At 45.3% G+C, this 16678-nt stretch overlaps 2 protein-coding genes across 2 annotated transcripts in view; one reads left to right on the forward strand and one right to left on the reverse strand.

The window, feature by feature from the left end:
- Nucleotides 1-118: 118 nt before the first annotated feature.
- LOC135821364 (pleckstrin-2-like) lies at nt 119-2238 on the forward strand. Its single transcript, XM_065334436.1, has one exon. The coding sequence runs from the start codon at nt 518-520 to the stop codon at nt 1751-1753; it is 1236 nt and encodes a 411-aa protein (XP_065190508.1). The 5' UTR covers nt 119-517; the 3' UTR covers nt 1754-2238.
- Nucleotides 2239-2897: 659 nt separating this feature from the next.
- LOC135821383 (DNA repair protein RAD51 homolog 3-like) overlaps nt 2898-16678 on the reverse strand; it is a 30665-nt gene continuing 16884 nt past the window's right edge. Inside the window, exons 5-11 of the mRNA XM_065334458.1 lie at nt 13067-13194; nt 11625-11756; nt 11159-11237; nt 8877-8949; nt 8687-8747; nt 6811-6902; nt 2898-3654 (exon numbers count right to left, since the gene is read on the reverse strand). Of these exons, the coding sequence (XP_065190530.1) occupies nt 6846-6902; nt 8687-8747; nt 8877-8949; nt 11159-11237; nt 11625-11756; nt 13067-13194 (530 nt within the window). The 3' untranslated portion in view covers nt 2898-3654; nt 6811-6845. The remainder of the gene's footprint in view (nt 3655-6810; nt 6903-8686; nt 8748-8876; nt 8950-11158; nt 11238-11624; nt 11757-13066; nt 13195-16678) is intronic.

The following is a 16678-nucleotide window of genomic DNA, read 5'->3' on the forward strand; positions in this document are numbered from 1 at the left end:
AGTGTTGTACAAGTCATGACCATGATGACTGTACTGCTACTGTGACTAGACTGTAGAGATAGTTCTACTCCGTAGGCTACACAGGCTTAGCTGTGTAGGGTTGTCCGTTGCTGCACCGGCAGTGGCAGCGACCAGGTTGACTGTCTGTGTTGATCATGTTGATAGTCTTGGTCAAGATTATTATGTTTGGGCTCCGGCTGCATGGGCTTCTTGCAACAGCAGACTCGTAGAGAGATCAGATTGTGTGACTGTGAGGCCGTTTCTGTCTTCTTCTCCGCACCGGCTGAAGACTTGTGAAGTGTTCCTGTCCTACGCAAACCATAAAAGCGGTCTCCAGAACTGGCAGAAGCAAAATGGGAATGAGAGCAGATCCTTGACTAGCTACAACAGGCTCAGTCATGCACCTGTACGTGTCGCTGAACTAAACTTTGAATCATTGGTAAATTTATTTTGGGCTCAATCGATCCAGGATCGACATAGTCAGCTCATGTTCATGTGTGGCGTTTGAACTGATGTGATGAGCTCGAAAGACCGTGAGTTTGGTAGAATACTCAAGGAAGGCTTCTTGGTGAAGAAGGGCCATGTCCGCACCAATTGGAGAACGCGCTGGTTCAAACTACGGCGGGACAGCTTGAGCTATTACAAGCAGCGCTCCGATGCATCACCGATAAGTACGATAATGCTCGAAGGATGCTCGGTAAATCGGCCTACGGATGAGACTGTTCGTCACCCACATCGTTTCGAGTTGAAAACTCCCGCGGGCCGCTCGTACTTTCTGGAGGCAGCGAGCAGCGCTGATGTGGAAGGTTGGACGACGGCAATAGCTGAGGCAGCGCAGTCCCGGACAGCATTGCGAAGGCATGTGAGTGTGAAACAACGGCACATCAGTGTATCACAACACTTGGAACACACGGCAGGTGGTGCCAGCTCCACAGAGCTCATGGAGGCCATGCAGGATATGAACGCAGGCATCAAGCTGGATACACATATTTTACCATCAGGGAAGGTGTATCACTTGTGTTTCTGTGGAATTCAGATGGTCGACTGGCTCATGGAATGGTCCTTTGCCGAATCTCGTGAAGGTGCATGTGCCATTGGCTTGTCCCTGTTGAATGGTGGACAAATACAGCCTATGGATGGCTTACTGGTTGATGCAGAAGAGTTTCTGGACTCAAGTGATGCGCTGTATCGGTTTGTGGCCTTGCATGTTACCAACCGTGGGGGTACGTTACCATTTGATCCTTGCTCTCCTGTCAAGAGTCTCTCACCTATGGCAATGAGTTCAGATAGTGAGGATTCAAGTGAGGATGAGGCGGACGAGTCAGTGGAAGCGGATCTGGCTGCACTCGGCCTAAATAACCGTCAAGTTTCTCCAGGTTTTGTTCGGTTCGAAATAAAGCAAGGCATTTTGTCAAAGCGAGGTCACAAAAGGAAAAACTGGAAAGCTCGTCGGTTTGTGCTGATGGCAGACGGCATGTACTACTACCGTGCATCAAAGCCGCAAAGCGATCCGATTGGCCGGATTCCCCTGAAGGGAGCTAGTGTGAGCATTCTGGATGACCGACGTGCATCCACATCTTCTTTTCGACGTTCCTTGCAAACTGGCCCAGTCTTCACGGTTGCCACTGCTAATGGGATAGAGTTCTTCCTGCAGGCTGCCAACTCTGATGAACGCGAGGACTGGATGGATGCCATTGAGAAATGTATAACGCGACAACGGGAAAAGCAGCGTGATTCTCTAGCTAGTAGTTGAGAAAGGTACATTTCTAGACTTGTGATGTTCAGGTTTGAACAGACTATTTTACTGTTTTGTGCCGGCCCCTGATTATATTAACCGAGTGTTGTACTGTTTTTCTCAAAGGTGAGAGTTGCTGGCAGCTCTCTCCTAGGAAATGTTGAGCTCAGTGCAATGATCGTGTTTCCCAGGACTAATTCTGACACACAAACTCAGAAGAGTGGTTTTTAGCAATTTAGTAGCTTGCTTTTTATTTAGCCCACGCGACTTATAGGTTGATAGAAGACTAGCATTACAGTTGTGTTCGTCAACATGCTACACCAAGTAAAATTTTCGGCCCCTGTAGGTGAGTTCGGCAGAGCTTGAGATTTTCTATTATTGAATTTTGTCTATGATTTTATGGAATATTTGCACAGAATTCGAAGCTCATTTGACAGGTATTCATAACTTCTACTTGTATCTTTCATTTTTTTTTATAATAATACAAAAGATTCTTCCAGTCACATGGGGGCACTTGTGTTGAACGCTAGCCTAGAGCAAGCAACAAGATAAGGGGCCGTCCGTAAATATCGAACTTTTTTCACCAAACCAATTATTTTAGTTTAGACCCAACCCCTCCCTCCCTCCCCCTCAGAACGTAAAAATTGTTGACATATACCGGGTACATGCATATACAACAAAAGTCGCAAGTGTGTCACTGCTCCTATGGCCATGTACATGTATCGAACTTTTCTGAAACGAAATTGGTCAACCCCCTCCCACCCCATAACGAAATTAATTCGTTTCGTGAAAAAAGTTCGATAATTATGGACGACCCTTAATAGCAGAGCAAAGTTTCCGAACGTCTTTCACATGATTGATTGAAGATCTAAAGAATGGACTGGTCCGTGTTGGTCCATCAATTGGCAACAGCAGCACCCATGGATAAACGGCAGCCAGGGTCCACTTTCTGAATGGAACTCGTAGTCATACCATAACAAAATGTCTGTTCCCAGTTTCCTGACCGACTCTCCTGAATCAGAACCGACGGCAACTTTTTCAACAGGATCATTTGTGATCATTTGTGATCTGAGACTCCTGCTGGAGTGCACCATTTTTGAGCAGGCACTGCGCAGACAGCCAGTTGCAGGCTATCTCAAGACTTTGTGAGATATTGCGGCGGTTAAAATTTTGAAGGTTGAATCTGAATAATACAGTTGTGTCTTTGTCACTCAAGATTGCATTGTCAGTGACGTTTGTGTATAGTGATGGTATCTTCATGTCCAAATGGCTGTACTGTTAAGATATTTTGTATATAAAAATGAAACACAATAATAGGTGGATCAACCGCAGATGATCAGCACATAACACTGAACATGGCCGCACTATGTTGCTTGCAGCAGAAAAAGCCGAATGCATGTATTCCATGTGCTGCGAAAACCCGGATACATCAGTATTTTGAAAGAAAGAAAAAGGTGCATTGGTGTAAAGTGATGCTTGCACACTGAGAGCTGGCGCATCAGGTACAATTAATGCAGACCCAGGTAGCAAAGAATATGAGCAACGCAATGTACAGCAAAACCCAGAAGGTGAGTAGTAACTAGTATACACCACTGGGTGGGACATCACCTGGTATTGGTAAGGTATGGGGTGGATGACAAGTAGTGGAATGCTTCAATAGGATACTAGTATACAGAGGAGCACTGCACTGCTAGCCCTGAAACGAACACAGGGCTCACATACATGCACACAGGGTTTTTTCACACTGCTTGCTAGTACTACCAACCCAACACACAAAGCATAGCACCACACCACAAAACCACTAATATTTCTCCTGGCATAAAAACTGGAGTGGCCAACAGCATCTGCATGTTGCCTGATGGTCGCATAGCATGGACACTCAGAGTTGCAACCAACTAGCCTTGTGCTGCCTTCTTGTTCTGTGTACAGAGGAGAGAGAGAGAGAGAGAGAGAGAGAGAGAGAGAGAGAGAGAGAAAGAGAGAGAGAAAGAGAAAAGAACAGGGGATGCCAATGAACCGTCGTGTATGGCCAGCGATGCTCTACCACTAAGCGATGGTGTAGTCGCCATCCCAGCAGCGATAGACGGCTAAAGTTTTAGCTGCCAAAATTAGCTGTTTTACATTTTACAGTTCAGTCAACTTCGCTAATAACGACTGCGGATATACCGTATTTCCGCAAATAAAAGGCCGTCCTCGTATACAACGCCTTCCTCGTATACAAGGCCGGGGCAGGGGGTGATTGAAAAAATAAAAGACCGTCTCCGATTAGAAGACCGGGCCTACTAAATGAGTCTTTGTCTTGTGTTAAAAATAGAAGACCGTGCTCAAACTGTGGGAAAAAATAGAAGACTGTGCTCAAACTGTGTAGAAGAAAATGGAAGAACGGGGGTAAAACTGTGTGGCGAGAAATAGAAGACCGGGGTCAAACTGGGTTGAAAGAATAAAAGACCGTCCTCGTATACAAGACGGTCCTCGATTATAAGGCCGGGTTAGGACGAGGTTGAAAAAATAGTAGACCGGCCTACTATTTGTGGAAATACGGTAACGACAATTTGCGAATAACGACAGAATGTCCATGCCCAGAGCAAAGTTCCATCCAACTGTAATACATATAATGAGACTTCGGGTATAACGATACTTCGCGAATAAGGACACTTTTTTGATGCCCCGCCGCCGAGTGTCGTTATAAGCGAAGTTGACTGTACATGTTCCAATGCAGCGCTCCAACGTCTCAAAGTACTACGTGTATCAGTGCAGTGCTCCAACGTCTCAAAGTACTACGTGTATCAGTGCAGCGCTCCAACGTCTCAAAGTACTACGTGTATCAGTGCAGCGCTCCAACGTCTCAAAGTACTACGTGTATCAGTGCAGTGCTCCAACATAGCGCGTCTCAAACGTTCCTTGACAGAATGCCATTCACGGTAATGGTCCTTTTTTGATACAGACATTTTTTGATTCACACCCAAAACACAGAAGTAGAAAAATGTCTCGACAACTGAGGCGACGCCAGGGTAAAATACCGGGAAATAGGACTGAATAGACGTTTCCTATGCATGTTACACATTGTAGGATTATACATGTACATGTATCGTAGGACCGGAGGACGCACCCAGTGTGCTGACAGTGTTGCCTGGTGATTGCGAAAGCATGAAACTCAGAGTAGCAACTAACTGGTCTCGATTGCCCATGTTGTTCTGTGTACATGCACCAGTTCACACCCCAGTGTTTGCAGGTCTAGGGAGTACCCGGCGTGTCATTGACTTGCTTGATCGGATTTTATTGAGCAGCATTGCACTTTGGCAGGAAGCGTGAGCTCCACATGGGAGCAACCAACGTTGTATACAATTACCGCCGAAGTCGCTACTTCTAAGTTCATGAATAAACTAAATGAATAGTTCGTCCCCGAGGCTATGAGCTGACATCAACTTCCCTCGGCCTCTTGTGCGTGACTTCACAAAAAAAAGAACACGAACAAACTTCGTCGGAGACTTGGTGTGAGTCTTTTCTGTTATATGCATGCAGGTTGCAGGTGCACACATCATTCAGCGCATGTGGAGTGACTCAGCAGCCCGGCGCTCTGTACAAGGTAAAAAAAAGTGCATCCGCATGCCTTGTTTGCTTTGCCCGCTGCCATGTTCCAAGTTATTAGTGATTTAAATCATGGGCGAAGGTCGCTTTGGAGCATCAGCACTCCAAGAGCGGTCTGTTAAGCAACCACCGGGAGAAAATAGTCAACTTACTTCGCCCCATTTCATACATGTACCGTAATTCCACGCATATAAGCCCATGGGCTTATATGTGAAATAATGCAGTTTGGGGATAAAATATCCAGTAAAACATGTTCGTTTTTTAGCCCATGGGCCAATATTCAAATTTTGAAGATTCACGAAAAAGTACAAGTCCGTGCTCATAGTGAGTCTACCATACTCTACTGGTAAACTGCACTGACCTGCTGTACCATGGTAGGAAGAGTCCACATTGTGAAAAATTCTTGTTGACACGCGAGTTGTATTTGTGTCTGTTTATAAGTCCATGGGCTTATAAACGGAGGTGGGCTTATATCCGGATAGGCCCGTGGGCTTATATGCGCGGAATTACGGTAAGTCCAAAGTAAGCACACACAGAAACAAACAAAACTCTCTCTCGTGTTTGCACAGCCAATGAGATTGTTCGTTATGTAGGAAATAGCACAGTTACAGCTGCTTGTAATATACAATGAACATATCCGTTCAATTTACCACTGCAGTATCAGGGTTCTAGCCAGGTCAAAATAGTAGGGGGCATGGGAAACGGTTATACAGTCAGACCTCGCTTAACCGCACACATCTGTTTTCCACAAAAACATCCGGATAGGCGAAGTAACCGGATAACTGAACACACATACTGTACATGCATGTGGCATGTCAAAAGCAGTGACATCATACATACATGTAGACAGGTCCTATGCAGTACAACTAGTGTGCCCAGTATGTAAAACAAGCGAGAAAAATGACAAGTGCATGCAACTGAGTGCTGTCCGCACACACCCAGCAGGTCAAGGACCTCATTTGCTTGTACAACTCCTTGATGCTAGCTTCTGCAAGCTCTAGCCAGCCACATGCAACCGGATACGACGAAGCATTTTGTACACATTTTAACCAGTTTGTACACAAAATCATGCACCGGTATGCGGATCGCGAGGTCCGGTTATGTTGTATGCATAACATATGCTGCACATCGGTAACCAGCGATTTTCTTCCGGATGGCGAGGGATCCGGATAAACGAGGACCGGATAAACGAGGTCTGACTGTATCCCATTTTTCCACTTTCCAATATTGTTTTGCCGCGCCAAATGCAACGTATGGGGCGAATCCCTGACTTCACCCCAGACAAATGTGCCTTTATGAACCATCTATGCATGAAAAACACGAAAATCGGAAAATGAGTAGGTGGCGGCAATTTTTCACAGGGGGCGCGCAAACAGAGTAGGGGGGCGCTGCGCCCCCCTACCCCCCCCCCCCCCCACCCCCCTTTGGCTAGAACGCTGAGTATAATATACAGTCATCATGTGTCGGCTGAAGCCTGCCAGACTCACAGATACTGTGCCAGTAGACTGAGGAAGGCGGCCACTCAGGATTCTGCTGGGATCTTGTATTTATAAACATTATGAGCACGAACACCATCTTCCTGGATGGACAACAGAGTACAGAGAAGATAGTCAACAATAGAGTCAGTATTCCACACAAAATTACAATTCTATCCTTCAATGTTCAAACCCTGGTTTCCATTCACATTTCGCGATGAAGATGCCACATTTCTCAATGTCACATGATCCTCTATACCCTGGCCTGGAATTGGCTAATCCTTGTGCGATCAGAGCTCATCCATATAGACTGACTTGTAACGTTGCTTATGCTGACCTTTCATACAAACGTCTAGTCAACTTCCCCATCATGCAGGTGGTTTATATTGGGCATATAAACCCCAGCCCAATATAAACCCCATAATTATAATACCGTTGCCCCGGAGTCAGGGCTGGCCTACGACTGTCAGTTTGTATATGAAGGACAGCACAAGTATAATACATCCCACTAGTACGCTTGCACTGTTGGGATGCATTATACACGCAAAGGCAACTTTCACGATGCTCACAGTCCACATTTGCTCTAAGTAGGCCCGCAGATGTACAGTGTATGAGCTATCAGTGCACAGTTGGATAACCGGCATACCGGATGACTGACTGTGGGATAAGTGACATGCGACTGTACCTGACATCACTTTACCCCTGTACTTGCAACAGATATCTAGAGATACAACCAGCTATTACTTCCTCCCTTCAATGTATCGGTCTTGCACATTGTGCGTTTCTTGTACATGTCTATACTCCAGAAAACTGGTATGGTGGCTAATAAGTTTTAATAATAACTGGTTATTCTAAACTTCAACCTGAGCACTGTGGAAGATAGTGGACGAAATAGACAGTACAGCTATTACACACATAATTATTTGCTGATCGGTGGCGTGTGAGAATCTCAATATCCATCTACACAATTTGTTCGCGCTTTGTGTGCCCTATTATATCTTGACACAAACAAAATAGCAGCTGCATCGCATAGAGGTCTTCCACCGCAAGCAACTTTGCATATTGTCTTCCAAAATCACATCTGAGACGAGACGCTATACGTGAAAACCGGTGCTGTACCCTCAGAGATATCATCCTGAGAGCAAGGTAGAGGTTTCGGACATGATCTTCGATTCCCAGCTGATGGAAGCCAACACCGAGTCGCTTTCAATGGGCCGGAGAGGGTGACCTCGGTACACTCTTGCAATACTGTTGCACAATGAGGTCAAATGAATTGGCTTATTCTTGGCCAGCATGAGCAGACCTGGATCCATTCCACGCCCCCACTGCTAACTGCAGTAGCTGGAATGGACAGGACGCCCAAGTGGAACCGGCGCACGAACAACTGAGTTAGTCGTGTAGCACAAAGAACTTCACCGAATTCCATCAAGAGTAGATGGTCAGGAGTGTGCAACGTGGCGATCCCTTGGCCTATGGTGGAATTGTTTTCTTGATGTCAGTTTTTGCAACCATTTGGCTCACTGATGCCACCATACATAGCCAGAGATTAGAAAAGGGTGAAGAAATTTTACATGTACATTCAAGCAATAGTAGTTGAAGAAGAACAATGGACAGTGGACCCATGGGTCCGGAACCTGATGAACTGATATCGTATCATATAGGTGCGGAAAGGCCAAGGCACTTGACTATACTTCAGCCAAAAAATGATGCAAATAAAATTCTGCGTTGGGTGGGTCCATGGCGGATCAAGAATATCACACTCTTGGCTATCTACAGGCATTCTTGATACCATGCAGAACCTACCGGTATCTGCCTGCCTTGGTGCATTGTCAGAGAAAGTATGGCCCATGTATCAACAACAATAGAGTGTGAGTTGCACGATACTTACAGTAATTTGAAAGGCTGCTGAAGAGCGCTTATAAATAGAGCTCTTCTGTACGGTGACAACCCTACACACAAGAAAAAACAACAGCATTGCACACTAAACAGTGGGACCGATACAAAACTGAGACGGTTCATACAATTCATATCACTTCACTCCACGCCAAGGAGTCAATGCTCATAGGTGATGTATTTACCTTTTCGTACTGCGACGAACATGTTCACCTTCAATGAGAATGCGATGGAACGCGGCGTGACCCCAGCTATCGCCTAAGGCAGAGGCAACAAGCGGTGCATAAAGTAGAAGCGAAGGGGAGCTAGGACTCATTTCTTGGCATCTAAATGCAATGAATGAAACAAGAAAATACTCTTCTTTTAACAGCAGCAGGTGTAGCCCGCAATGTTGTGCATGTGACTCTCAGTCAAGTCAGACTGACGGTAGTGTCAATTTTACGATGGCACATTGACATGCCGGCCCTACTGATTTATAACACCTACCTGCAGTCAGCCCGGGCACAGGACAGCCTGAGCTCGACAGTGCTGAGTCAGGTACAAACAGTGCAACATAGCACTGTCATAGTCCAAGAAAAATCATTGCTGGAGTATATACAGCATGCTTCGACATATCGGGAAAGAGTGAATGATTTATTCAATATATTCAATTATTAACTTAGTGACGGAACAGCGGCCTCAAACAAAGTTATACTTTTACTAGGTTCCGAATTACATCTATATCATGTTGTTCTGCAACAGTTTGTTGCATGTTTAACGACAACTTTCCAACAGGTTGGGACACACATACACACACAGGCACATACTGGTGCACACGTATGCAATGTTAGTGGTGAAACGAATATACCGAATATTCGAATGTTCGTTCGGTTTGTCACATTCGAACGAATATTTCTCATGGCGAATATTCGCTAACCGGGTATGCAGAGTTTAGCAGGCGACTTCAAACTTCCGTAACTTCGCGAATACTTGACCGAACCGCTTCATCGAAAGTTCCATCGGCATTAGTAAACTCTCAGCTGTCGTCTCGAAGCAACCCGGACGCGATCCGAGGTCCTGGAATGGAGTTATGGCGGTCGAAAGAAAAATCACGTCTTGAGCTGTTTTTTGAGCGTGTAAAATGCACTTCAGCTGGGGATTTTGTGAAAATTGACCTAGAAATGATGGAGAAATATGTGCCTTCCTTTGTCATGCCTAATAATAGTGACAATATCCAATAAAATGACTGAGAGGAGGGTGTGTGATGTCATCCGTGTTAACGAAAGAATATTCGTTCGTTCGTTAAGCCAAAGAATATTCGGCTACTGGGTTTTGATATTCGTTTCACCACTAGTATGCATACAAACACACACAAACACACACAAATGCACACACAAGAGAGAGAGAGAGAGAGAGAGAGAGAGAGAGAGAGAGAGAGAGAGAGAGAGAGAGAGAGAGAGAGAGAGAGAGAGAGAGAGAGAGAGAGAGAGAGAGAGAGAGAGAGAGAGAGAGAGAAATACATACAAACAGGGACAGGCGGACAGACAGCCAGGGACAGGCGGACAGACAGGGACAGGCGGGCAGACAGACAGTCATTCTGAAGAAGACCAATATGGTCGAAACCTTGAGATTCATCAGTATCAAGTCTTGCCCCTGTGGTGGGGTTCGGCTACCTACTGTTGCACACTACGGATTTCTAGCTGGACCTTTGCTGGTGTGTTATCGTTTGGAGAATTAAGTTCTTGCTAGACAGACGGACAGACAGACAGGCTGACAGACAGATATATAGAGAAAGAGGGAGAGAAAGAGCGGCAGTGAGTGTGTGTGTGCCAGCTAGTTCGGTTGGTGGGTACACTTATGCCAGATAGTGTTGGGCCTGTTGCCGACGGGCTTGGCTGCTTGAAGTTGTATTGTTGTACCTACCACCTTTGTTGGTTTCAGGGTTCATATACTTTCTATTTGAAGTATACATACCTCTTAACCATGGACTGCTTCTGGCTAGATTAACTCTTGTGTAATCAATGGTGCTAGTGAAGCTTATATCAGATCCACTCTGATTTAGCCACCCACACTAGTACCAAGTATTACCTTCACTGGGGGCAGGGGTACCTGCAGTTGGATCCCGGGACGGATACCCTGATGCCGTCAATCTTTTTTCTGCACCTTGTCCTCACCCACTTACTGAGGTGCGGTGAGCCCATAAGTGGGATCATTTCAAGTCCACCCTAGTTTGGGGATTTTCAGGGGGTGTCGGCCGTTGGGTGGTTCAATGGCCAATTGAGTCATCTTTCCAAGATTCCTTTTGAGTCTCTCTCCCCTCTCCCGGGGAGCCCCACGTGACCAGTTTTGGCAGTGAGCAAGTACAAGTACAAGTGTGTGTGTGTGTGTGTGTGTGTGTGTGTGTGTGTGTGTGAGAGAGAGAGAAAGCCGGAGAGAGTTCTACTAAGGTGAAAGATAAAGAGCACAGCAGCAAGGCCCATCAACTAACCCAGAGCTGGTCGGAAATATACTTCACGTTTCCCTTGTGAAAACCTGAAGCGTGTTACAGTTTGGTTAGTGATAACAACCTGCAGAAGAGCAAGTCACAGAAAGCACAAAATCATTGTGTAAAAGTGTGCAAAGTGTGCATGTAGCCACCAAAGAGTACTGTAAGACATGTTATTATAACGAGTCGGTAATTTAACGATTGTCCAAAATTCATATGTTAACGAGAAGACATGTTAATGATCTTGCAGTATTCCGGCATATCGACACACAACATATATGAAGCAGTACGGCGTCAACGGATCTTATTATAACGAAGAAATGTCATCCGTTAAAACGTTAGATTTACTTCCTCGTTGTATATACATGTCTTACAGTAGACGTCTGTCTGTTTTGGTTCATTGTGGTTGTCACGCAAAACCCGGAGTACCGTTGTAAACATACATGGAAAGATAATTTCCAGCACTTACCGCCAGTTTGTTGCGGGTGGCTATCTGCAGAAGAATTTGCTGGGCGCTAATGAGCAACTGCGAACGCCGGACGTAATCAGTCCTGTAATTACGAAATACTCCTGCTATACTGTCAATTACAATCAACTTTACCTGTGAGTGGACATCAAACAAAATCCACCACATACACTACTAGATACTACAAGATGACGGCTCCAAAAAGTACACCCCAGCCCGTCAGCGGCGGATCCAGCGATCTCTACAGGGGGATTCCAGTTTAGTCAAAACTGAATAGCTGACACGTATATGCACACGTATATGCACACGTATATGGCTTCCAGTAGTACATTTACAAAATTTAGGGGGTTCCGCGGAACCCCTCCTGGATCCGCCCCTGCCCGTAGTAAAAGGACCCAAGACCATTAGTGATGTTGCCGATGATATCATCTCATTATCAATGTTTGCGAGAGAAATTTGCGTTGCCCCTCGGATGCACGTGTTCCATACAATTCAATTGGCAAAAAATGCTATGGAATGGGGCTACCACTACTTCACGACCATTTGCTTCAAACACGAAGACCATGAACAGAATTGAAATACATCTATAAAATTAAAAGACTTCAAGCAATAAGAAGGATTGGTTGCCACGGAGCCATGAGCCATTGCGCATTTTACAACTCACTCCACAATATTGCACTCGTGGGTGACTTACACAACTGGCAAAATTTAACGAGAAAAAAATGCTGATAGTAGAGAGGTTCCGCACTACGTAAAGTTGAGCAACTTTACGTTAGTGGGCGGGGAAAACCCGTGAATTCGCGAGTTTGCACTCCACTTACGGAAAGTTGTCTACGTAGAGTACGTAGATAGGGCTCTGATAACGTAGCTGGTCCGTAAGTGGATTGGGGTACAAATTTATGACTCTCTCCCCAGGTCGATCTGGTCGTACACTGCTGCGTTCGGATTTGCCAAGGGCAGCTACGTGATTTGAAAACTCCGTATGGCGGAACACAGATGCGCATGCAGTTTACGTAAGACTTTCCGTAGATCGACTACGTTTTTACTAACGTAATTACGTTATGCGGAACCTCTCTATTGAGACAACCTTGCCGCGCGCAGATGCTTTGCTTCAAGCATGTTGCTATTGCATCAGTTTTATCCTTTCTTGAACCTATGATTCGTGTGCATCATTTACAGTCAATATTCTGCAAAATTACCTCCATTGACGTGCTCTGCAAAAGTGAAGCAGTTGACTGGAGGGTTTCAAAATATTAGCGACAAAAATCCCTACGGCATCATTCTTCCCAAGTGTGTGTGGGTGGGGGGTGCATATGCCAAGATGGCAGTGTGGCGTGGTGGACTACACAGTACAGTGTATAACATGTTGCAATAGCCTGAAGAATTTCCAAGAAATCTATCCTATCTTTGGGATCAGATGTTCCGTAAACTAGAGCAGCACTTACTTTGGGATGGGTTGCTAGGAAGTCTGGAATCTGATGCAGCACCGCAAAGAAAGCAAGATAGTTTGGCACGTACTGGACCATGATGCTGGATAATACTGACTTCAAGTCGTATGCATCCGCAATCTCCTCTACCCATCAAAGCAGCAGAAAACAGTACAGTTGATCTAATCAGGGATGACCTCCAGACCATTAGTTTGAGAGAGGTGAACAATTGAAATCAAGAATTTTCACAGGTGCCACATAAAAATAATTATAAAAATTCACGGTTCACGTAGAGACTTGGTTAGGCTGAGTTTTCCGCATCCATAGGAGCGCCACCACCCTCAAGGATCAAGGCGCAGATACAGCTCCTAAAGTGGTTGGTGAGTAGATCACACCCATCACCAAAGTGGTCAAATACCGAATATCCCATTCGCTGCATCCATGCCCCATAAATCCATTTCAAAATTGGATCACAAGTTAGAAAGAGACAAAGGGAAATAGGAGAGCACTATCCATCGGGGTGCTACCGAGAAACATATTCGGTAGGGAATGTTGCTCATCAGCAGCAAACCATCCAGTTTAGGAGATGCTTCTGCATTTATGATGGACTGGTGCAGTGCATGAACCATGGAACTCCTAGAAATCAAGCAGTACTTGGCAGGTTTCTCCTACCACAACACAGCAATCTGATTAAGCCATTCAAAGCTCCCAGAACAACAATAGTTTATTATTCTAGTCAAAGAGTGAGTGCAGTACTAAACGAGTAGTGTTTAAACCAAACATGAATTCTTCTTGAAAGTAGCGACTTCTGCGGTAATAGGGACGTTTAGCAATGCGAAAATTCGAACTTTTGGTGGTGGCGATATTTCGCGAAAATCTATTTCGAAAAAGAAAACTTGTGAGGTTTAGCAATGCGAAACGACTTTTTCTCGAAGCTATTTGAATCTTATAGTACCGTACAGTATATGCAGCTCAGTCTCAAGCAGGGGGCTGTAAAATTACTACTCCCTGTAGTGAAATGCGTACCGAGAAAAGAGAAAGTTACTTTCGCAAATCACTGCAACTTCGCGTCCAAGTTTTCGAAGTTTCGACCTTTGTTTCTGTACTCATTCCCAGACTCGAATTTTCTTTCGAACTTTCGCGTTGCTAAACGTCCTTATTAGTAAATTAAGTTGGTTGCTACTACGGGGAACACAATGTCATGGTTCCTGCCGAACTTGACACTTGACTGACTCACGACTACCACCCGGAGCACACGAGGAACTCATTGCACCTTCCACTCGGCAAACCTGCAAGAAAGCATCACTCCTTGCTCAATACACAATGTTTCGGAGGAATTCACCCTTTACTGTGTACATGCATTGAGCAGAGAGTGGTGCTTTCTTGCAGGTTTGCCAAGTGGAAGGTGTGATAGGTTTCTCGTGTTCTCCGGATGGCAGTCGTGACGCGTCAGTCAGTCAAGTTCGGCAGCAAACGTGTGTTCCACATAGGAGCAACCAACTTCATTTACTGATACCACCACAGTTGCTACTTCTAAGTTTGTATTGTCATCCCTTACGCGGGCGTGCAACTAGTTGTGGGAGGTGACAGCGTTGTGAATAACTACTTGCCCTCAGCGTCTGTCTTGCACCACTCCACCGAACGAATATTCTATATTCTACCAATATACAGGTCTTTCTAATTGCCGTTCGTACAGGTACCCACAACTGTCTCTTGCCAGCACTGAGTGGAGTTCTGAAAAGGTTTATCGAAACTACCAATATGTTTAAAATCTTGTAGGACACATCACGCAGCTTCATAAGTAAAATTTGGCTTGTGAGCAACACTGGCTCACACTCAATCACTGCTTTTCACAAGTTCATTTCAGAATTTTTTTTAAATCAACGTTTCGGTCATAAAAATAACCATCATCAGGAATGAACTAGTTAGGATAGGTTAATAAATGAGTAGCGCTGCGAAGAGATAAAAATTCACACCTGCATGCACTATTACGAGAGAGAAAAAGAGGTTAACAAAACATCACAAAAAACCTGGTATAGAAATAACACAATACGCGATAACTATGGCACAGGTACAGGCACCAAACAGAATGTACATGTTAATGCGTGCATACATGTAATTGCAGGCAACAACAGTAATAGTAACAGTGCATGGGGGTGCAAAAATACCACTATCCAGGAAAAGCGAGTATCAGGGCCAGAAATATGTACAAGGCATTACTTTAGTATCAGGGCCAGAAATAATTACAAGGCATTACTTCACAGGAGGTCCCACCTTGCGTTATTGCTTATGCTGGGGCTCATGCCGCGATTTGTATTGCTTCGCGTATTCTCCTCCTGGCCCGATCCGACTCAGTGGCAAGGACGCGAACCTCTGTCAATGCTGACTCACCAAGCGGCAGTACCTCGCTGCCATGGTGAAGTCGGTCGTGCTCGCCGAGGGCTTTTCCAGACGTCTTGTTGCGTGAGTTATCATTGTGTTCTTTTGTTTGCGTTGCTACACTGCGGCCAGTCTCTCCAACATACTTCTCCGAGCATGTGCAGGTCAGACAATATACCACGTTGCGTCTTGTGCACTCTACCTCGCTCAACTGGCATGCAACGCAGGCGGCTTTATGCCTTCCTCGTCGCCTCGGGGCAGCGGGATCCACCCACTTACGGCAGCGAGGTTCAGTGAGGCTGGACTTAGTGACGCTGTTGGAAAGGCTTGCATTCTTGTAGATTATCTGCACATTTAGGTTATATTTGTTTAGAAGACGGTGGACCCTGTAGTGGATGGCATCCGTTTCAAATGGTAACTTCAACGTGGTTTGATAGTCTTTCTTTTGTTTAGCAGGTTGTCTGGCTCGTTCATGAGCAGTCGCGATAACTTTGTCAGGAAAGTTGTTGAATTTTGATGTGTCAATAACCTTTTGCTCACTTCGCTGGCGGGCTGCAGGATCAGAGGAAAGGCGGGCCACGCGGAGGAACTCCGAAGACGCGATGGCGAGTTTTTGCTGTTGCGGATCGCACGAGTTGAAATCTGAGACGAGACCACTGTGGCAAGCGTTGCGGAACAGCTCGAATGAGATTGCGCCCTCGGAGGAGACATGAATAGTCGTGTCAATGAAGTCAACCGACCCAGTTTCCTTGAATTGATTTTTTTCTGAAATCAATTATTTGTGAAAAGCAGTGATTTAGGGGGCGTTCGTTTTTGATCTACAGGTTGGGGTAGAAACTACTTCTTTCGGTAGAGGTGTTCGTTTTTTGAGAAAAATCTACTCAAAAGGGTAGATTCTACTTTCCTTTACCGGCTCTACCAGGAAAAAAGTTGGTAGAAGCCGGTAGAAGTTGGTAGAGCTACAGGATTTCCAGCAAGATCAAGGATTTGTACACAACTTCATACAAAAAAGAAACATTTCACGTACTTGTACACATCGTGTAAACTACTAAATTCTGTAGGACAGCGTTCATGCACTTACCTCTACCATCTACCTTTATCGTTAGAGTGACTCTACGCTACTCTACCAGGTAGCTAAAAACGAACGCAGCCTGAGTGTGGGCCAGTGTTGCTCACAAGCCAAATTTTACCAATACGTTGGAAGTTGCTACGCTGAAATAGATAATTTTTACCCATTTGGCAGTAGCAACA

This window comes from Sycon ciliatum, chromosome 1 (genome assembly GCF_964019385.1).
Source record: "Sycon ciliatum chromosome 1, ocSycCili1.1, whole genome shotgun sequence".
Taxonomy (NCBI): Eukaryota; Metazoa; Porifera; class Calcarea; order Leucosolenida; family Sycettidae; genus Sycon; species Sycon ciliatum.

What these genes read in the sequence shown, in the direction of transcription:
- LOC135821364 (XM_065334436.1), top strand. Translation starts at nt 518, where the DNA reads ATGAGCTCGAAAGACCGTGAGTTTGGTAGAATACTCAAGGAAGGCTTC.